At 43.5% G+C, this 23,413-nt stretch overlaps 4 protein-coding genes and 1 pseudogene across 5 annotated transcripts in view; 3 read left to right on the forward strand and 2 right to left on the reverse strand.

The window, feature by feature from the left end:
• LOC309549119 (uncharacterized protein) overlaps window positions 1–23,413 on the reverse strand; it is a 2,919,967-nt gene that overhangs the window by 132,023 nt on the left and 2,764,531 nt on the right. The gene's annotated exons all lie outside the window — the stretch shown is intronic.
• The window catches only part of LOC309548636 (gastrula zinc finger protein XlCGF66.1-like), a 292,938-nt gene that overhangs the window by 132,023 nt on the left and 137,502 nt on the right, over window positions 1–23,413 (reverse strand). The gene's annotated exons all lie outside the window — the stretch shown is intronic.
• The window catches only part of LOC309549117 (uncharacterized protein), a 4,285,597-nt gene that overhangs the window by 21,362 nt on the left and 4,240,822 nt on the right, over window positions 1–23,413 (forward strand).
• LOC309549122 (uncharacterized protein) overlaps window positions 1,677–23,413 on the forward strand; it is a gene marked incomplete at its 3' end in the record, with an annotated part of 313,082 nt that continues 291,345 nt past the window's right edge. Inside the window, exons 1-2 of the mRNA XM_082249159.1 lie at window positions 1,677–1,769; window positions 1,850–2,056. Coding sequence (XP_082105285.1) covers window positions 1,922–2,056 — 135 coding nt within the window. The 5' untranslated portion in view covers window positions 1,677–1,769; window positions 1,850–1,921. The remainder of the gene's footprint in view (window positions 1,770–1,849; window positions 2,057–23,413) is intronic.
• On the forward strand, window positions 6,133–8,392 carry LOC309548633 (annotated as a pseudogene). Its single transcript has 2 exons — window positions 6,133–6,185; window positions 7,550–8,392. The product of its transcript is annotated as an uncharacterized misc_RNA (transcript).

Consider the following 23,413-nt stretch of genomic DNA (forward strand, 5'->3'; position numbering starts at 1 on the left):
CTGGTGGCACCATTCGGAAAATAAATTGTGGGTACAAATAGAGCAGGAACAAACAGAAGTGGACTTGAAGAGAGCGATATGGTGCTACCAGGTGTTACCTAAGTATTTGAAAAACCATTTGACAATAGGAAATACACTTCGGGTATGTAGACAACCAAATATATACACCAAACTGACAACGAACGAGTCACCGTTATTTCCAATCTTGGGGAACCCACAGTTTGCACCAGGTCTAGATAAAAGACAGTTTGGGGATTTGAGGGAGAAGAAAATTGAGCAGGCCTCGTCTTTCCTGTTACAAAGGAGATGGCCTTCAATTAACCAATTGATTGATAGAGGGGGAATATATAATATCCCTTTCTGGCAAGCAATTCAAATACATCACTATCTGGCCTCAATACCAAGACCAGAAAGTTTTGGTAGAGCATTAACGAGATTTGAACAACACTGTGTGAAGCCAGGGACCTTACTACACACATTATCAATCGCTTACGGGCTATTGACAGATCCGGATGATCAGCCGGAATTGTCTTGGCCGGGAAAATGGGGAAGGGATTTAGGATGTAATCTGACAAGTGAACAGGTCCAGAGGATATTAAGATTTACCTTTAAACCTTCTGGATGCGTCAAAATCCAAGAACTGAATTACAAGCTTATAACAAGATGGTATATTACACCCAAGAAAATACATAGATGGTTCCCGAGGGAATCAGGTTTATGCTGGAGATGCAAAAAAGAGGAAGGTACATTGTACCATATTTTCTGGACCTGTACAGATATAAAACCATTCTGGCAGGGAATAAAAAATATTATCCAAAAATTCACGGAATACAAAATTGAAGAAAACCCGCTTTTCTTCTTACTGCAGGGGACAGAGATACCAGTAAGGAGATATGAAAATTCTATCATCCCGTATTTGGTTAATGCAGCTAAGGCATGTATTCCAGGTAATTGGAAAAAAACACAACCCCCCTCGAGGGCAGAATGGATACACAGAGTAGAGGATATTAGAAGAATGGAAGAGCTAATTGCTTTTTCCCAAGATAGACAGGAGAAATATAAAAAGATATGGGAATCATGGAATCTTTTTATGGTCTCTGAGGAAGGGAAACAATTCACAGGAGGATAGAGGGGAGGATAATGGAGAGGAGGGATAGTGAGTCCTCCATGCTGAAGTCAGTGGAGCAATTAACTAAATTTTTTTTTTTTTTTTTTTTTTTTTGGGAGAGGGGGGGGAGGGAAGGGGGAGGAAGGGATATGGGATGAAAAGGGAAAATAAGGAAGGAATATAAGCCAAGTAAACATTGAAAGAATGGGAGCAATAAAGGTTTATTTGATATTGTATTACTTGTTGAAATGTTAATGTATTTAAGCTGTACTTCCTTAATAAAAATTCATATTTGAAAAAAAAAAAAAAAAAAAATAAAGTCAATGGGGCCCGCCGCGAACTTGCGGTTGCAGACTTTTGAGAAAATTTGCGGCTGACGTTCGCGAACCGCCCCGGCCGATGTTTGTCCATCACTAATGGACAATCAGCTGCCCCTTACATCGCCAGGTAAGAGAAGACTTTATTGTAAAGGAGAGAGCAGTATGGAGGGTCCACCTAGATCCTCCATCATCTGATAAACCCAAAGAAACAATGTATTCAGTCAGAGTGTGTGTTTCCTACAGATGGATCCAGTAATGGGAACCCACCAGAGAGATGTCCCTGTCCTCTGTATTCCTGGGATTCCACACAGGAAGGTCACACCATCCCTCACCATCATCAGGTAGATGAGGAACAATCACTGATAGTTATGATTTATATACAAGAATGTTTGTTATAATGAATGTTTTATTATATATTCAGAGTGGAATCCTCGGGGATGATAATATTGATGTTAAAGAAGAGTATAAAGAGGAGGATGAGGAGTATGGAGTGATGGAGGAGTTTTCAGAAGGACACAAGGATATGATGGAGCCACCTAATACCAGGAACCCACCAGAGAGATGTCCCCGTCCTCTGTATTCCCGGGATTCCACACATGAAGATCACACCATCCCTCACCATTACAAGGTTGGGGGGACGGAGCATCTAGAACATGGACTCATTGAAGTGATTTTTTTAAATGTGATGTCACAATATTGAAGCTTATGTTTTACAGATGACCTCTTCTATTATTTTCTTGGTATAGTGTGAAGAGCCAATTGATATAAAAGCTGAGGGTAAGGCAGAAGAAGAAGAGAGGTATGTGAGGGATGATCAGCAGTGTATGGAGGAGGATGGAATAACGGGCACATTTATAGAGGAGGACACTCCTACAGAGATCAGCACAGGTGGGTCATTAACACTAAATACAATCCTCCACCCATACTGCTCACTGATTGGTCCAGAGTAGGGCAAGGACTGGGTGATATCAGCCTGTAATACCCTGGTCACTTTCCTGAGCTGTGTCCCCCATCCTTTATTCCTGTATTTCTCTCCTTCTCTGTGCCGCAGACACAATTTATGTATCTAGACTGGATTTATGGAGATTCAGGGGTTCAGCTGGCAGCAAAATGTTCATTTTCACCAGAGGAGTACTAGATCTAGGCACCTGGGGTCAGGGTTGGGACAAGGGGTGGGCACATTACATACTCCTGACCCCAACACTATATACTTTATGTTGCACATTACATACCCCTGACCCTTGCACTGTATAATTTATACTGTACATTACACACTCCTGCACTATATACTCTATGTTGTACATTACATACTCCTGACCCTTGCACTATATACTCTTTGTTGTACATTACATACTTCTGACCCCTGCACTATATACCTTATGTTGTACATTACATACCCCTGCACTATATACTCTATGTTGTGCATTACATACCCCTGACCCCTTCACTATATACTCTATATTGTACATTTCATATTCTTGACCCCTGCACTATATACTCTATATTGTACATTACATACTCCTGATCCCTGCACTACATACTCTATGTTGTACATTACATACTCCTGACCCAAGCGCTATATACTTTATGGTGTACATTACATACCCCTGCACTGTATACTCTATGTTGTACATTACATACTCCTGACCCCTGCTATATATACTCTATGTTGTACATTACATACTCCTGACCCCTGCACTATATACTTTATGTTGTACATTACATACATAAGAAAGATCTGAATAGTATCTAGATGAAAGGAATATATGTAAAAAGGTGTATCAAATATAAATCAAAACATAAACTGAATGCAATCTTAATCATGCAATATAGACTTTATTAATAAATTAAAGTGCTCTGTGCGTTGCAAAATACCCCGTTAATACCGCACACTGTGGTATAGTGGTAAGTGAAGAATAAATGAAACCAAATCAAATATATAACATCCAACAGCAATGAAAAAGTCCAATATGGGTGCTTAATGTCTATGTGACAAGTGTGGTGGCCAAAAATAGACAAAGTTCAGATGTAGATAGCAGGTACCAATACTCTTATGGTGAACTATAAGGAGTGACCCCCGTGGTGGGCGGTGAGGTGCTGGGTGATCCCTCTGATAAAAAGCTCACTCACCAGAAATACCCACCCCACACAGGGGTATAGAGCGGGTATGTAAGTGTATCCTGCGGCAGGAGAGATCCTAATATCCTCACCAACTCCTGGGTGGGGACGTCCTGGAGGTGATCTGGAGGGTCCTAAATGGATGGTTCCCCAGGGAGAGTAATCGGGATCTAGTGGGCTCCTGTCAGTAGGTAGCGTTTAATAATAAAACATTTGAGAGGTACTCACATTCCAAAAGGAAGATATATGCATACAATCATGTAGATGGAGCGCAAACGCGATCCAAGCCTCGATGCCGACCAAACCGGAAGTGATGCGACACGCTGTACGCGTTTCATAGTAGATACGTCCTCAGCAGCGTCGGGTCACTTCCGATATCGTGCATTATATACATGTGGTAACCAAGCAACGGATTGTCAACAGGTCTGACACGTATTCCGGAGGAGGGACTGCACGCCATGGACAACGGGAAAATGGAGTACGGCACTATACATATGTAACCGAGAAGAATAAATATGGCACTAACAAAAGAAAAACAATTAGCTACTCCATGTTTCACGGGTATCCAATAGATATATATATGGGACCTGGACTGCAAATTATATTCAATACATTAAGAGCTTAAGCGCATCACATGTATATAATCAGGAGAAATTATACATCATAAATGCGGGAAAACTTCCCTATATCTTCAAATGACATATTATAAATAATACACAAGGTTTATTATTGATAAAAATAAAATAAAGATAAATTAAAATGAAGGAGATGGCGTGCAGTCCCGCCTCCGGAATACGCGTTAGACCTGTTGACAATCTGTTGCTTGGTTACCACATGTATATAATGGACGATATCGGAAGTGACCCGACGCTGCTGAGGACGTATCTACTATGAAACGCGTACAGCGTGTCGCATCACTTCCGGTTTGGTCGACATCGAGGCTTGGATCGCGTTTGCGTTTCATCTACATGATTGTATGCATATATCTTCCTTTTGGAATGTGAGTACCTCTCAAACGTTTTATTATTAAAATTTGTCCATACGGTATCACGCTATGTGCCTTATCTATTAACCCCTGGTACACCATTGCGAGTGACACCCCGAGGATACTTTTGGACGCCCACTACCTACTGACAGGAGCCCACTAGATCCCGATTACTCTCCCTGGGGAACCATCCATTTAGGACCCTCCAGATCACCTCCAGGACGTCCCCACCCAGGAGTTGGTGAGGATATTAGGATCTCTCCTGCCGCAGGATACACTTACATACCCGCTCTATACCCCTGTGCGGGGTGGGTATTTCTGGTGAGTGAGCTTTTTATCAGAGGGATCACCCAGCACCTCACCGCCCACCACGGGGTCACTCCTTATAGTTCACCATAAGAGTATTGGTACCTGCTATCTACATCTGAACTTTGTCTATTTTTGGCCACCACACTTGTCACATAGACATTAAGCACCCATATTGGACTTTTTCGTTGCTGTTGGATGTTATATATTTGATTTGGTTTAATTTATTCTTCACTTACCTCTATACCACAGTGTGTTTTATTAATGGGGTATTTTGCAACGCACAGAGCACTTTAATTTATTAATAAGTCTATATTGCATGATTAAGATTGCATTCAGTTTATGTTTTGATTTATATTTGATACACCTTTTTACATATATTCCTTTCATCTAGATACTATTCAGATCTTTCTTATCACCTACTAGCTATTTCCTTATTTACACTTATTAGCACTCATCACTTTAAATGTCTACCGACATCTATACATTAAATATTTAATAGTGCTGTTACTTTTCTATATTATCACACTGCACCTTCAGTTCTTTGTAACATCACCCACGAACACCTTTGCACACCTATATTATTAGGCAGCGCCATCACCCTACCCTTTTATCACCATTCACATATAATCTTCGGACTATAATCTAGGGAGGCTGCAGCCTATATTTTATTATCCATATTTTATTATTCATATTTTATCAACACTCTAAATTATTATACACACCTTTTATATTTTTATATATATCCTCCTTTTTATCCAAATAGAACATTAGCGCGGAGTTTTATACCTTTTAACATTACATACTCCTGACCCCTGCACTATATGCTCTACTGTATATTGTACATTACGTACTCCTGACCCCTGCACTATATACTCTATATTGTACATTACACACTCCTGACCCCTGCACTATATACTCTATATTGTACATTACATACTCCTGACCCCTGCACTACATACTCTATATTGTACATTACATAGCCCTGACTTCTGCTCTCTCCCCTCAACCTACTGCTATATATACACATAATATGGATTCTCTTTTGTTACACCCATTTTCTACCAGCTGGACATTTTATATCGGTAGATAGTGAGTAGGTGTCCCGCACATCAAGGCGTGGCCTGGCGTAGGTCCAGACTGAGACTGCCATTTACTATCATACAGCAGGTCTTGACTTGATGTGTGGCTCCTGGGACACCTTGTCACCCTCTACCATTTACTAGTTACCTTGAGGGTGGAATTGTAAGATCCTCAGAGACAAAAACCTCTGACGATGTCAAGCCTTTGACGAAATGCGTTGGCTGGAGTCAGACTTGATGCAACCACGCCCCCATAGCCGTCCTTTGTGAGTGAGTACGGGGACGCCACAGCACTTATCTCTCCAGCGTTTATGGATACATGTCTGCTAATGTCGTTGTACATGTGAGTTTGTATTTTGGATTTTAATAAATGTTATTGGTTTTACGGTATTACGCTATGTCCCTGTTCATTTCCTTGTACACATGGCCTCTGAGTACCTGGTTTTGAATGTCTCCTGTGCCACTTCCTGAATCGAACAACACCTGGCAGGGTCTCTATATTGCGATAAGCGTGCTGAGGTCTATCCATTAAGTTGGGTGACCACTTATATCTGGTAAGCAGCTTCTTTTGGGTGTATGGTGATCCATCCACGGGTGACCCCTTTTCTTCCATCTCGGAACGGAGTGGTATCCACTTGCTGGAACTTGTGGTTCTTTTCTTTTATAACCCCCCCCCCTTTTTTTTTTTCTTTTTTGCACAATTTTTTGATTTTCCTTTCAATAAGGACTTATATGGACTTCTGTAACAAATCTTGATCGAGTTCACTATTTTTTTAATCACTTTGGAAAATGCCACATAATTATGTTAATAATTACTTTTGGGTCTGAATGTCATATTTTGGATAGCGCTGCACATATATGTTTATTGTCAAAGACAAAGCTGTCTGATGTGGGCGGAGTCCTGGTTTAGGGGAACCAATCTTCTGATGTCTAGTAATAATCTTTGTATTTCTATTTTAGTACATGGACGGGAGATGAGGAAAACCTCAGAGGATTGTCTCACTTTGTCTCCAGACTGTAAAGTAGAAGATGAGGACATCACACAGTATAGTCCAGGAGAAAACCCGGCTACCTCAAATGTCCATCCGGGACCACACAGTGTAGATGGACCATCGTATTCCTCTTACCCTGAGGAACCTCAGACTGTGAGGGACAGTGCCAGACCATCGTATTCCTCTTATCCTGAGGAACCTCAGACTGTGAGGGACGGTGCCAGACCATCGTATTCCTCTTATCCTGAGGAACCTCAGACTGTGAGGGACGGTGCCAGACCATCGTATTCCTCTTATCCTGAGGAACCTCAGACTGTGAGGGACGGTGCCGGACCATCGTATTGCTCTTATCCTGAGGAACCTCAGACTGTGAGGGACGGTGCCGGACCATCGTATTCCTCTTATCCTGAGTTGCCTCAGACTGTGAGGGACAGTGCCGGACCATCGTATTCCTATTATCCTGAGGAACCTCCGACTGTGAGGGACAGTGCCGGACCATCATATTTCTCTTATCCTGATGAACCTCAGACTGAGAGGGACGGTGCCGTCCTTCCAGCAGATAAGAGGTTTTCCTGTACTGAGTGCGGGAAGTGTTTCCATTCTAAATCCAAACTTAATGTTCATAAAAGTTCTCACAGGGATAACGAGCCATATTCCTGTCCTGAGTGTGGGAAATGTTTTTCACAGAAGCGCAATATTTACAGACATCAGAGATCTCACACAGGGGAGAAGCCGTTTTCCTGTTCTGAGTGCGGGAAATGTTTTGTACAAAAATCAGATCTTGTTATACATAAAAGATCTCACACAGGGGAGAAGCCGTATTCTTGTCTTGAGTGCGGGAAATTTTTTTCACAGAAGTCCCATCTTCACAGACATGAGAGATCTCACACAGGGGAGAAGCCATATTCCTGTCCTGAGTGCGGGAAATGTTTTTCACAGAAGTCTTCTCTTTACACACATCAGAGATGTCACACGGGGGAGAAGCCATTGTCCTGTAATGAGTGCGGGAAATGTTTTTCACGGAAGGACCATCTTTACAGACATCAGATATCTCACGAAGAGAAGAAGCCGTATTCCTGTCCTAAGTGAGGGAAATGGTTTTCACAGAAGTCCAGTCTTTACAGACATCAGAGATCTCACACAGGGGAGAAGCCCTATACCTGTCCTGAGTGCGGGAAATGTTTTTCACAGAAGTCCAGTCTCTCAGCACATCAGAGATGTCACACAGGGGAGAAGCCATATAGCTGTCCTGAGTGTGGGAAATGCTTTTCAAGAAAGTCCACTCTTTACATACATCAAAGTTCTCACAAAGGTGAAAAGCCGTATTCCTGTCCTGAGTGTGGGAAATGTTTTACACTGAAGTCCAATCTTTACAGACATCAGAGATCTCACATGGGGGAGAAGCCACTGTGCTAAATGATGGAAACGTTCCTCACTGAAGTCCTGTCTTCCTGTACATCAGGGATCCCACACAACACTCGAGGTGTATTAGTGCCTTGAGTGTGGGAAATGTCTTCTATATGAATGTTGGTGGACATGTGGGGATGAAGCACACCCTGATATACACCTCAGATACACTCCATGGCTGATCTTCATCATGTAAGAAACACTTCATAAGGAGATCAGAGATCACCAAAGACATGGATGAAGTGTTGTCCCGTGTTGGCCATTGATAGCAGTAGAAAAATAAAAATCGAGTCATTACCTTTCATTGGCTGAGTACATTATGTGCGGGAAGATTTCACAAACACTTTTTGTCTGTTTTTAAAATGATTTGTGGAGAAATGTGAGAAGCTTTCGTCCAGTCTTGAGAAATGTTGGTTATATTTTACTTCATACATTCCTTTCTATGATCTTTCGCTCCATCTAGTGTCCATAGTGCAGTATTGCACTGTTCTCTCTGATTGAGGTATTTTAGGAAAAATTACATTTCCTGACAGACTCCATGGCAGCATACGCTCGGGTAGCCCCACCTCCTCTCCTACCCTATAGGACTCCACTCCCATAAAGCTTTGCTCCTCTTCACCATCCGTGTTTTTTTTTTTGTCCTCCTCAAGCACACCATGATGTGTTCCTACCAACCTATATCTACTGGATGTCAGGATTGGGTCAGCATGGAGCCTCTGCTAAGCCCTTGCTCTTAGCAGGGTATGGAGGGGGCAATTGAAGAAACCTCTTGCTGGAGCATTTGGTTCTGGCCGAGAAAACCCAGCTGCTGCGGGTGGCCTGGTATTTCCCCGAAAAGTCTGGTGTTGCACCTGTCTGGCCCGTGCCTGTTCCTGGGAGTCTGGGTGGTAAGTCCCTGTCAAAGGGGACCTGTGCATCTATATGTTATTTCCTGTCAGTTGGGTCCTGTGCATTCATATTTTTTGTCAATGGGTCCTGTGCACTCATATGTTACCTCCTTCCTTTGTGGCAGCCTTCCCTGTATGCCCCTCTTTTGTTCGGCGGATCGTTTTTCCCTTTTACATTTACTTCTCTGTTCAGACATTGCCCCCTCCTGCAGCATATTAGTAGATAGCTCTGCCGTTTCTCCTTTCTCAGCCACGGCCTTGGCTTCCGGGTTGCGCAGCGGTCTGCACAAGCGCGGTCGGGTTTGAGTCCTGGTTTTGGTCGCGCATGCGCAGTACCGTTGGGTGACGTCACCCGCGCATGCGCATTCTGGGGTCCAGGAGGCGGCATATTTAAAAGTGTGTAGTGCCTGAAAACCGGTGGGAGGTCTACAGCAGCATTACAGCTTCCCCAAACTCCATGACTTCTGCCTATGAGGTAGGAGGGTCCTGGGGATGCTCCTCCACTACTCCCCTCGCTTACCCCCCCCCCTCGGAGCTCCGGGTTACGCATCTTTAAGCTTTTCCCTCTCTCTTCAGTTCCTTGCACCAGCCAAGATGAAGTCGTCTCTGCCCCCCTGTGGCCAGCCCTCTCATACCAGGTGGCCAAAGGGTAGATAGGGGAGGGGAGGCCATAGTTACATAGTTTGTGAGGTTGAAAAAAGACATCAGTCCATCCAGTTCAACCTATGATGTGTGTGTGTTTGCTGTTAACCGTACATTGTATACCCCTTTATGTTGTGGTCTTTAAGGTGCCCATCTAATAGTTTTTTTTAAACTATTGATGCTCCCTGCTGACACCACTGCTTGTGGAAGAGAATTCCACATCCTTACTGCTCTGACAGTAAAGAACCCCTTACGTATTTTAAGGTTAAACCATTTTTCCTCTAGTTTTAGTGAGTGGCCACGTGTCTTATTGTATTCCCTTTCTCTGAAAAGTTTGTTCCTTGTGTTAGGGTCATCACCAGTACAGTATTTGTACATTGATATCATATCCCCTCTCAAGCGTCTCTTCTACAGAGAGAATAAGTTCATTGCCCGTAGTCTTTCCTCATAGCTGATGCCCTCCATTCCCCTAATTATCTTCGTTGCCCTTCTCTGGACTCTCTCTCCAGTTCCAGCACATCCTTTCTGAGGACCGGTGCCCAGAACTGTACGGAATACTCCAGATGTGGCTGGACCAGAGTCTTGTAGAGTGGGAGAATAATCTCTTAATTGAGTGAATTGCCTTTTTTATACATTTTTATCCAGTATTTTGTTGGCTTTGGCTTTGTTGGCTTTGCTTGCAGCGGCTTGGCATTGCATGCCACTGCCAAGCCTGTTGTCCACCAGTACCCCGAGGTCCTTCTCCATCTTAGATTCACCCAGAGGTTCCCCCTCCTAGTGAGTAACTTGCTTTCATGTTTCTGGCGCCATAGTGTATTACTTTACATTTTTCCACATTAAACCTCATCAGCCATGTAGTTGCCCACCCCATTATTTTGTTCAGATCCGCTTGTAAGGTTTCCACATCCTGTATAGAAGATATTGGCATGCTTAGTTTAGTATCATCCGCAAATACCGAGATTGTGCTGGATATCCCCTCCTCTAGATCTTTTATGAATAAATTAAACAGGATTGGCCCCAGGACAGAACCTTGGGGGACCCCACTTTCCACACCCGCCCAATCTGAGTACTCCCCATTAATCAGCACCCTCTGGACTCTCCCCTGGAGCCAGTTCTTTATCCCGGTACTCACCCTATGGTCCATACCTACCTTCCTTAGTTTGTACAGTAAGCGTTTGTGGGGAACGGTGTCAAATGACTTTGAAAAGTCCAGATACACCACATCTACAGGCCTTCCTTTATCTAGATACACCACATCCACAGGCTCTCCTTTGTCTAGATGGCAACTCACTTCTCGTAGAAGGTTAATAGATTGGTCTGGCAAGAACGATTTTTCATGAACCCATGCTGATTACAACTAATAATACCGTTTTCATTACTAGAGTCTTGTATATAGTCCCTTAACATCCCCTCCAAAATCTTGCAGACTACTGATGTAAGACTGACAGGTCTATAGTTACCAGGGATATATCTTGGCCCTTTTTTAAATATTGGTACCACGTTTGCTTTTTTCCAATCAGCTGGCACCATGCCCGTCTGTAGACTATCCTTAAAGATCAAGAATAATGGTCTGGCTATCACCTGGCTGAGTTCCTTAAGAACCCTCTGATGCAAGCCATCCGGTACCGGTGATTTATTTATGTTAAGTTTCTCTAGTTTAATTATAAGTCTATCTTCTGTTAACCATGGGGGTACTTGCTGAGGTGTTCTATTTAATTTATCATTACAAGCTGGGTTAGTGTTTTTTTGTTTGGTTTGTTTCTACGTTTTTCTGTCGTTTCTTCCAGCTCTCCCAAGTCTGATCCGCAGCGCAATGCACGCAGAGAAGATCGGCGTTCCAAATCGCAACACCAGCACTCCTCCTCCAGATCAAGATGCAGATCCCCCCATAGTCCGGGGGGCGAGGACCAGACCTCTTCATCCAGGTTCCATGGCCACTCAGAGCTTCCTCGTGAAAGGAAGTGCTGGGGATGCGGGCTACAGGTTTCGGACGCAAAGTCCTTCTGCAACCGCTGTTACGCCCAAGCAACTGGCGAAAGGGAAAGCTCGGACCAACACCGGGAAGCCGTGGTGCGTAGGGTTCTCAAGGACTCCCTATCCGAATTCAACCGCCCAGGTACATCCGTGGGTCCGCCTCGCTCGCCTGAGAGAAAGGACCAGGGTCAAGACTTCTTCGAGTCGTCTCAGCCTAGACGCCCTCCATCTTACTTTCAGATTCTGACTCTGAGACGGACGACCCTTGTCTAGGGTTTGATTTTGGTCTTGTTTCCCCCTTGGTGAAAGTCGTAAGGGAAGCTCTTGACTGGGAGGAACCAGCGGTCTCTCCTCCTAAACAGAAATTTTTTTGCAAACAGCTGAGTAAGGAACGTTTGAACTTTCCACTCTTGGGGGAGTTGGGCGAGATCATCACCGAAGAGTGATTAAACATTTGGAGTCCCCACCTTTGGTGGACGCAGCGGCTCGTCAAACACGTGACCCTCCCTCTGGAAGACACGGTGTCCTTCAAAGACCCCTTGGAAAGAAGACTTGATTCTGACCTCAGACGGGCCTATCTTATAGTGGGCATGGCCTGCAAGCCAGCCTTAGCTCTGGCTATGGTGTCAAAAGCTATGGAGGTCTGAATCGACAGCCTCAATGAGACCCTCAGGGGGGTGTCAGAGGAAGCAGCAAGATGCTCCCCGATTCAGGAGCTGAGGATGGCTGCGGGATTTATGGGGTAGGCATCCATTGACATCCGTCTTCTGGCCCGGGTGATGTTGTCTTCCTTCACCGCTAAGTGTTCCCTTTGGCTCCGACCCTGGGTGGCTGACGCTGCATCCAAGCAGGTATGGAGCCGGATCCCCTTTGACGGTTCTTCCCTCTTCGGGGACAAACTGGACGCAGCCATAACTTGGGCCACTGGCGGTAGGTCTGGCTTCCTTCCCCAGGACAGACGCTTAGGTGCCCAGAAGCGGGCCCCTCCAAGGAAGCAAAACACGGGTCGTGCCAGGGAGGCACGTAGCTACAAACCCTGCAAAAGCTTCGGAAGAGGATGGAAGTCCAGGCAGTCCTCTTTTCAGAAGGCCCCCAAAGGAAATGTGTCAGGTGATTGGGAGGCTACTAAATCTTTTTGAGATTGGGCCTGCCCAGGCATTCTGAGTGGGAGCTCATTTTCTCCGCTAATGGAATGTCTGGGCGGCCTTGATTCAGGACCCCTGGGTCTCTCAGGGACACTCCTGGACCTTCAGCAGCACCCCCAGGCTCAGATTCATTCCCACGTCTCTTCCTTCTTCCGCAGAAAAAAAACAGATTTTCCTTTCTTACGTAGATTCTCTGGTGGCCAAGGAGCCTGTAGTTCCAGTCCCAGAATTGGAAAAGGGACAGGGAGTTTATTCACCCCTCTTCATGGTTCGGAAAAAGACCAGCATTGGAGGCCCGTAATAGACCTTACACACCTCAACAGGTCCATACGCTGAGAAAAATTCAAAATGGAATCTCTGATCACGATCCAGCATTCAGTCCAGCCAGGAGATTGGCTAGCATCTATAGATCTGAAAAATGCCTAGTTTCATGTTCCAGTGGCAAAGGAGTTCCAGCAGTTTCTCCGCTTTGCCATCGGACGAGCCCACCTGCAGTTCACCTGTCTCCCCTTTGGGCTTTCAATGTCGCCTTGTACGTTTTCAAAAGTCTTTTTGGCAGTGGTGGCCCTTAATTAGGGTCAGGGGCATCCGATTACATCACTATCTGGATGACTTGCTTCTCCTGTCTCAGGACAGGTCTCAGCTTCTTGAACACTTAGATCAAGTGATCTCGGGTCTCCAGGAATTCAGATGGATCCTGAACTTCGGGAAGAGTCACCTTGTACCCACACAATCTCTTGTGTTCCTAGGGGCACTCTTCAACACAGTGGAATGCACCATCTCCTTCCCCGAGGAGAAAATCCCAGTGGTTCGGGACAGGGTGGCTCTTGCTCTCGCTTTCCCCTGTATCTGAGGATAATTGGGACTCTGGTGGCTACAGCTCCCATGGTGAAATGGGCTTCATGGAGGTTGCAACCTTTCCAGAGGGGTTTTCTCCAGCAGTGGACATCAGAGAACATGTCCCAACACATATACCTAACCTCAACCATGAAGAGGTGCCTTCCCTGGTGGTTGCTACGGGAGAATATCCACAATTGTCATTCCATAGCCCCCGTCTCATGGGTCACAGTGACCTCGGATGCCAGCAGTACCGGGTGGGGAGCATACCGCCTGTCAGAAGTGGCGCAGGGCAGATGGTCTTTTCCCCTCCCGCGGAGTAGTCTCCAAAGTTCTGGAGCTTCGGGCTGCCTTCAAGGCACTGCAGGCCTTTCCCCATCTGACTCAAGGGGCCACGGTGATGCTCAAACTGGACAATACAAAGGCGGTGGCCTATGTGAAAAGGCAGGGAGGAACTCGCAGCCTGTCATTGCTCCAGGAGATGGAGCCAATTATGTCCTGGGCACAAAAGAACCTGTCTAATCTCTCGGCAGCCTATGTTCCCGGGAACACAAAACATGGAAGCGGATTTTCTCTCTCGGATCAGACTCGACAACAACAAGTGGTCTCTCCATCAGGAAGTCTTCAAGTGGGTCCTATCTCTAGGGTTCTGTCCAGAGGTAGACCTCTTTGCAGCCCCTCACAACAAGAAGCTTTTAAAATATTACGCAAGATTCCGAGATCCTCGGGCCTTCGGAGTGGATGCTCTCACAGATGGCTGGAAATTTCACAGAGCCAATGCCTTCCCACCAGTCCCAATAATTCTCCATTTCCTCCGGAGACTGAGAACGGAAGCAGTGGAGATCCTAGCAATAATCCCGTACTGACCCAACAGGCCCTGGTTCCCTCTGTTGACACTTCTCAGTTACCGGGATCCAATCTCTCTGCCTCTCAGGCCGATGCTACTGTCTCAAGGTCCTACACTGCATCCATGCCCGGCACATCTGCATCTCAAGGTTTGGTTCTTGAGAGGGGGAGGTTGGAGGCCCTAAGATGTCCAGTAGAGGTGATTCCCACACTTCTGAATGCCAGAAGGAGTAGCACCAATAGGGTCTATGAGAGAATATGGTCCAAGTTCTCGAGCCATCAAGCGCCTAGGTCCAGTTCAGGAGAAGCCCCTACAGTCCAGGACATTTTGGAGTTCTTGCAGTCTGGCCTAGATCTGTCTTTGACGGTCAGCTTGCGCCGAGTACAAGTCTCGGCCATTTCAGCATTCATGGGAGCATCGTGGGCCAAGCACCTGCTGGTCCGGCAGTTCTTCAAGGGCACAATTAGGCTTCGGCCTCAAAGGAAACCAAGATTCCCCAAATGGGACCTTCCTCTAGTTCTGGACTTTATTCTGGATAGAGTGGTCTTAATCCCTATGCTGGGGTCAAATTACAAGGTTACTTCTGTTTTTCATGAGAACCTAGACATTGTCCTTCCCACCTTCAGGTCTGGTGAAAATTCTTTGGTCCATCCTCTTGATGTAGGTGATACCCTGAAACAATATCTGGCGGCCACTTCTTCCTTTCGCTAGTCAGATTTACTTTTCATCCTTCTTCATGGGAAGAAAAAAGGAATGTGTGCTTCATCTAGAGTGGTGGCTGCATGGATTATCCAGGCTATTCAGTGGGTGTACAGAGCAAAGGGCTAGGCTCCTCTGGAGGCGGTAACGGCACATTTAACTCGAAACGTCTCTAAGTCATGGGCAGTCTTTAGGCACGTCACTCCTGAAGTGATCTGCAGAGCAGCTTCTTGGTCGTCTATCAACACCTTTCTGTCTCATTATTGTGTTGAACCGGCTGCCTTATCTTCTGTTAATTTTGGTGTTCAAGTGCTGTCAGTTGATGGTACTAATTAAATGTTTTGTTCAGCATCTTCCCACCCGGGAGTGTATGGCAAGTTATTTCCCGAGCGTATACTGCCAGAGTCTGTCAGGAAAACGGAAAATTGTCTATGAAATACTTGCCGTAATTTTCCTTTCCTGATGGACTCCATGGCAGCAGGAGTCCCCTCCCAGTTCCTGAGTAGGCTAGTTACAGAACACAGATGCTGAAGAGGAGCAAATATTTATGGGAGTGGAGTCCTATAGGGTAGGAGAGGAAGCGGGGCTAGCCGAGTGTATGCTGCCATGGAGTCAATCGGGAAAGGAAAATTACGGTAAGTATTTGATAGACAATTTTCAGTTATTATGGGCACTAGATGGATCTGATGATCATAGGAAATCACTGTATTACCTTGAATATAGAAGTCATATTTGGTGGGAAAATGCATGTCACATTCTTCCAGCTTTTCTTTATAAATAGTCCCTTTCATTTCCTTTATGGTTACATGAGTACAGTAGAAATCAGAGAACACAAATGATCTAAACCAACAATATTAAACCCACCATTGATTTATAACAGAAGATACCACATTTGTCCAATAGATGGCACTAAGTATAATAAAAATGAATGCCATCTAGTGGCTGAATGCAACATTTTCAATTTTAAATCAATGTCATACATTGGGCCAGCACAGCAGATAGCCTAATAACATTTATTTTGTTCAACCCCCATTAACACAGAAGGAATGTACAAGCGTTTTTACTGGGCGAATTACTGTGCAGATTTTTTATGAGTAAACTTCTAAATGTCCGGAAACGCTTATATAAAGATATGTAGCAGAGAATAGACCTCCTAGCAATGTTATTACCAGGCTGCAGCTAGGGGGAGCTCTAATGTTTAGAATGTGACCACAGCAGAGTGATCCCATCTAGCATACATTAACCCTTTCTATGGTGTGATCATTTCTACAATACTACGCTATAATAATGTAACACGTTGTGTATTGTATTGTACACAAATTTATCGACTTGCCTACTGGCCACTTATACCCCCCTCCTGCCCAGACCAAATTTCAGCTTTCAGCGCTCTCACACTTTGAATGACATTTACTCAGTCATGCAGCACTGTACCCATATAAAAATATTGTCATTTTTTCCCAAACAAATAGAGCTTTCTTTTGTTGGTATTTAATCATCACTGGGCTTTTTATTTATTTTTTGCACTATAAATTAAAAGAGACCGAAAATTAAAAAAAAAAAAAATAGGATTTTTCCTTCAACTTACCTGTAAAATCCTTTCCTAGGAGTACACCACGGTGCACAGAGCCAGTAATAATGATTATCTGGGTTATGCAGTACCTTCAGGTAATTGGACACTGGCAACCAATAGACAGCCAAAAGACAGGAAGTTCCTCCCATATAACCCCTCCCATACAGGAAGAACCTCAGTTTTTGAAGCAAGCAATGAAGATCCCAGAAAAGATGGGAGGGACCTCTGTGTCCCATGATGTACTCCAAGAAAAGGATTTTACAGGTAAGCTGTAGGAAAAATCCTATTTTCTTTATCGTACATCACGGGACACAGAGCAGGTAATAATGACTATCTGGGATGTCCTAAAGCAATGCCCATGAGTGAAGGGGACACAGAACCCCACAAAAAAAATAGGACTTATGCAGCTGCTTGTAGCACGCTACTACCAAATTGAGCCCCTTTCACGGGCAGTAACATCCACTTGGTAAAATTTTGTGAATGTATGAACTGAAGACCAAGTAACAGCTTTGCAGATCTGGGCAAAAGATACCTGATGATGCACAGCCCATGAAGTTCTTACCCTTCTGGTAGAGTGAGCCTTTAGATTAAAAGGCTAGCCTTACCTTTCAAGCCATAAGCTTGAAAAATGACCTGATGAATCCACTTAGAGATAGTGGAGTGTTGTGGAAATTGTATTATTTTTTATGTAGACATTTCTTTAGGATGTATTTTTAGTTAAATTGCCATTATCTCTCCCAGTGTTTTTACCGGTAATCGCTATGCACAGCGAATATTGCTTTAACTGGCCTTGAGGAAAGACCTGTAATTGTGGAAACCTTCCATTAAATGGAGACTGCACGCTACTTGTAGCCTGATCATCCCTATCGGTGGTGCCGATCCGGATCTATGGCAGTGCAAGGAGAACTCCATCGCACAAATGTATATCAGCCAGCCGGGCCCTGGTATTCACTGCGGAGATATGTTTGTGAGGTGGAATTCTTATCATTTTAATAATATCTGCCCTTTTTCCAGGATTAATGGCTGGCAGCTTCCTGTTATATTTGATCTATATGATAGAAATACTGCTACTATTGTCTTTTCACCTCCTGAATGTTTCAAATGATTTGTCAGTACCTGATGATTTTGGTTGGTGGACACACTACCAGCTTCTAGAGCAATGCGTACACTGGTTGGGGTTATCTTATTCTATGCAAGGAAGATGATTGTCCTTAAATGGAAATCAGAACATCCGCCAACCCTGAGCTATTGGAAGAAATTGGTCAATTCAGTGTCACCACTATATAAAGCCATGTATACATCCAGGGGATGCCCAGACAAATTTAAAAAGGTGTGGCACTTATGGACAAACTCAAACCTAACAACTGATGAACAAGACTAGTCAAGTGATCTAATACACTAGCTTCTAACCTTATCAGGTGAAGGTGGGGGACGCGGTTGACCTGGGTATGGAGGTCATAGCCAACTAGTGGAGGATTGGTTGCTTGAAGAGAAACATCATTCTGTCATGAAGGATAAGTGAATTACTTCTGAAAGAGGTCTGAATAAGGTGCACTTCAGGCTAGTTTCAGCCCACACTTAAGGCGTTGGATCTGTTACTGGCCTTTATGTTTTTTTTTTTTTTGTAGTAGTAAATAAGTAGTTATGTGTTGATTTACCTAAGCCGGGGTATGCCTCAATAGGCTATGTTTTGTATAAACAAAATACTTTGCAATCAAAAATAATTTATAAAAAATATGGAAATGTGCAGCCCTCATAGATAATGAACACATGATAATCGGTGAAAATTCATAACATTGTGAAAAATACATATACAAACAAATATATAATAATAAAAAATAAAAAAAAAAGGGAATAAAGGCAAAAAGTCCTTTTGAATGGAGTGAATATAGAAAAATCTTCAAACATGTATTCCAGAAGTAAATAACTGAAAATTTGCTGTGACACCATCCCCCACCAATATATATAAGGAGGCTTACCGGAGTAAGTGGACTCAGTTTGGCATATGCCTAGTGAGTCAACTCATGTGTTGGTGTATATAAACCCAATAGGCCAGGGAGGACACCGAGGGGTCCTTCTTACCAGTCGCCTTTGTATTTTCTTTGGAAAATCACACAAACCATCATAAACCATCAGTAATCCAAATGAATGCAGAGAATGTAGACCTCAAGGTGAATACTCTCCCGTGATGGATGAATCATCAAAGAACCCTTACAGTGAACGAGCGTATAGTTCTGCCTATATACTGTTTTCCACAGGGGCAGGTCAGCAGATATACAACATTTTTAGTTGAACAGGAAAATAAATGTTTAATGGAATATGTCTGATGTGTAACAGAAGATGTGAACTCCTGTGTCTTACTTCTACCCCAAATATTATGTTGGCAAACATTACAATTTATACAGGGGTAATAGCCAATAAGGTTATAAGAGAATGAAGGTCTGACAGGGAGATTAATAATAAAATGACCCCAATATTATTAATCCCCCCTGTCAGACCTTCGTTCTTTCATAACCTTATGAGAACTGACCGCTGCAATCTTTTTACATGTTTTCTATATTTAGCCCGATTGTTTTGTATTCAAAACGAGGCGTGGCGCGCACATATCTCATTCACTGTAAGGGTTAATGAGCATATAGCAAACATTAAGAAAGGTTCCATCAATCATAGTGTTCTTAAGCAAAAATATCATAACCATGACCCAAAAGGCACTGAATTTGTCATTATTGAGAAATATTTTCCACCATGGAGAGGTGGTGCATGCACCAGAGGAGTCTCACGTCTTCAGACATTCTGGATTTATGAACTACATTCCTATTATCCATTTGGTATGACTATAGAATGGGATATTCATTTATTTATCAATAAAGCTTGATTCACATATGGGATATATTTAACATTATTTTTATACAGTACATGTGATTTATTTATAAACCTATTCTGTGTATTATATCAATCATATAGGATTTATAATATTTTTAATATTCTTTCTTATATCAACCTTTGGCACATTGTGAATTATTTTAATATTTGGGATTAAAATTGAATTTTTGAATTGGTTCTTTATAGATTGATTACCCTGTATATCTTGTCAATATGCTACCCATCTTATTTTAATTTTTTTTTTTATAATTGGTCATGTTTTTTATAAATTTTAAATTAGAATATGATTCTGGACCATTGATAAAGTTGTCCTATTGCAATTTCACACTATGTAATAGTCGCTGTTGAGAACTGACCGCTGCAATCTTTTTACATGTTTTATATATTTAGCCCGATTGTTTTGTATTCAAAACCAGGCGTGGCGAGCACTTGATCGCGCGATCCTACCTCAATATTTAGCCTCTGTTTCTGTAATACCCAACGAGGCTCTACACGTCTTTACATAATTTTCGTCTTACAGGAAGTGTCCAACTATTGTATACAGGCCTCGCACTCAGAGTGAGGCTTGGAGTATGGAGTGGATTTCTGTTGTTTACACATACTAGCCTCGTAGTGAAAATGAGGCTTGGAACACACGCCTGGGTGCCATCTTGGCCATACATAGGAAGTGAATTATCTTTGCCCTGTAATACACATACTAGCCTTGTAGTGAAAACAAGGCTTGGAACACACGCCTGGGCTCCATCTTGGCAGGATACAGGAAGTGTATTCCCCTTCACAGGTAAAGGGTGTCACTTGTTGTCTATCCTGTTTGGGGGTCATATTCACTATTTAAACTACATTACCATTGACAGTAGCATACCCCAGATGATGTCTAAGCAGATGAAATGCGTTGGGTTAACTTCTGTCCATGCTACTACCTGTCAATGCTTTTTACTGATCTGGATTTAAGCGCTTTTTATCTACCCAACTGTAAGTGTTCTGAACTTTTAATAAATACCCTTTGCTTATGGTATTACACTATGTGGAGCCTTTTGTTTCTTTTCTTTGATGATTCATCCGTCATGGAAGAGTATTCACCTTGAGGTCTACATTCTCTGCATTCATTTGGATTACTGATGGTTTATGCAATTTTCCAAAGAAAATATAAAGGCAACTGGTGTGAAGGGTCACTCGGTGTCCTCCCTGGCCTATTGGGTGTATACACACCAACGCATGAGTTGACTCACTAGGCATACACCAAACTGAGTCCACTCACTCCGGTAAGCCTCCTTATATATATTGGTGGTGGATGGTGTCACAGCAAAGTTTCAGTTATTCACTTCTGGAATACACGTTTGAAGATTTTACTATATTCATTCCATTCAAAAGGACTTTTTGCCCTTATTCGCTTTTTTTGTTATTATATATTTGTTTGTATATGTATTCTTCACAATGTTATGAATTTTCACCGATTATCATATGATAATTCACTATGAGTGCTGCACATTTCCATATTTATACATTTTATTTATATAAGCATTTAAAGAATTGCTATTACTTAAAGAGATCTCCACCACCATTCCTATGTGACCATTACATCCTTGCAATTTATGTTTAGCATGTTCATTTTGAGTGGATTAACATATATTTTAATGCTTTATGATATATTTTTGCATTTCCTTATCCAAAAAGATCAGTTTCCGGAGTTTGTTTTCTTAGGTATACCCTTGTTTTGAACTTAGCCATGTAAAATAGATATTATACAGGAATGGTTATTATGAGGTTTCTCAGGGCTGCAGTTCCTCTGAACTCCACAAGATGAAGATCTCACTTGTACTCAGAGAGGAAGTCTCTATGGAATACAGACAGGAAGTGAGGTCAGGAACAGACAGGAAATTCTATATAGACGACGTAGCGAGGAGACAGACAGTAGAGGAGGTAATAAGATCTTATTTTCTATTTACACCCAGTAACCCCCCGTCATGTCCGTCCTCTTCCTCCATAGTCACTGTGATGTCTTTTATCTCCAGCAGATGATGATACACACATATATAGTGTGGAAACCTAGATTAACCCCTTCAGGGTCAGAACATTTCCCCACTTACGTGGCCGGAACATTCTCTTCATTTTGGAGATAAATTCTAGTAATATGGTTCTCCAAACAAACAACAATGACAATAAATAGAGAAGACAATGGCCATCCTGACCATACATGGCCTACAAAGGGCAATTATTACAATATGCAGCCAACACCCTGATGGAGTGCAGGGGTCAGGAGTATGGTGCATAGAGCCCCTTACATTGCTTGTCAGGAGGAAGAAAACATTCCCCAGCCTGCCTTGAAGAATATCTTCCATCATTGGTGTCAGAGGGAGGAAAATACTGAGGGCTCTGAGGAAAGGAGAGGAGCTGAGGGGTCTCTGAGAAGGTAGCAGGACTAAAGGACTCTGGGACCTCTGAGGGTTTACTGCATCTGAAGGGCTCTGGGACCCCTGAGGAGGAACTGTAGCTGAAGGACTTTGGGGGCCTCTTAGGAAGTAATCGGACTGAACAACTCTGAGATGTTAGTGTGACTGAAGGACTGTGGGGGACTCTGAGAGGGTAGTCGGGCTGTAGGGCTCTGAGGTAAGAGGGGGCTTTAGGGGGCTCATAGAGACTCTTGGTCTTCGATGGTCCTCTCATGCCACCTGCACTTACTTTTGTGACCTCCTTAAGGAACTCCTGCCAGCACCTGAATGAAGCCTTCACCTCACCATCTCACTGGTCAAGAAATATGTTGCAGGCCACAAAATAGAACAAAGAAGGACACTTGTTCCTTGAGGAGGTCTGTTTGTGCACCATCACTTACTGGTTGGCCAGTCCAATACCTTCCCATGACACAGGGTCTGGCAGTGCCTGGTGCTGGAATTCAGAGCCACGGGAACCCACTGCCACTCTGTACAATGTCCTGGATACTACAGAATAGTTGTCAACCAAGAAAACAAACCCCTCCCCCAGCTGTCCTCCTCCTACCCACATTGGGCTGCCATTGGAAGGAAAAGAAGAGACTCCTCCCCCACAGCTCTCTACACCACCACCAGCATCCTCCTGCTATCCAATCCAATCCCTTCTCTTACTGCAGGGAGTGACGGTGACATCACTCCTGTTAGTCAGCAGGCTGCCGAAGATTGGAGCCTTGCAGCCGGAGTTCTGGTAAATAGACATAAAAAAGAGGGAGGAAGAAGAGCTAACAAGGGGGCTGTTCAACAATAGGTATAATTCCCAAGCGGTGTTCAGGACTAAAAATCAAGTACTTTATTGAATATATATTAAAAATTAAAAAAAAATCACATTTATCAATAACGAGTCAATAACATGACATAAACACACAAGTAAAAAAACAGCCCAGGTCATGTGGTCTTTTTAATTGTCTTTGAGAAGTAATGACGGAATCACAGCAGAGGAGGGAACTAATAAGTCCTGGTGTTCAGGGACTATAAAAGGACCATTAGCATATTCCCTCCCTCATTCTGAAGAAGTCCGCTGATTGGCAGACGAAATGCATCATCCAGTGATGTCTGTTGTTCCCGGTGACAACCTGAGCTAACCTCTAAGCCTGCATGTGCTGCGCGGGAATCTCTAGACTTTAG

Source organism: Pelophylax lessonae (assembly GCF_965119305.1).
Source record: "Pelophylax lessonae genome assembly, chromosome: 3".
Lineage (NCBI taxonomy): Eukaryota > Metazoa > Chordata > Amphibia > Anura > Ranidae > Pelophylax > Pelophylax lessonae.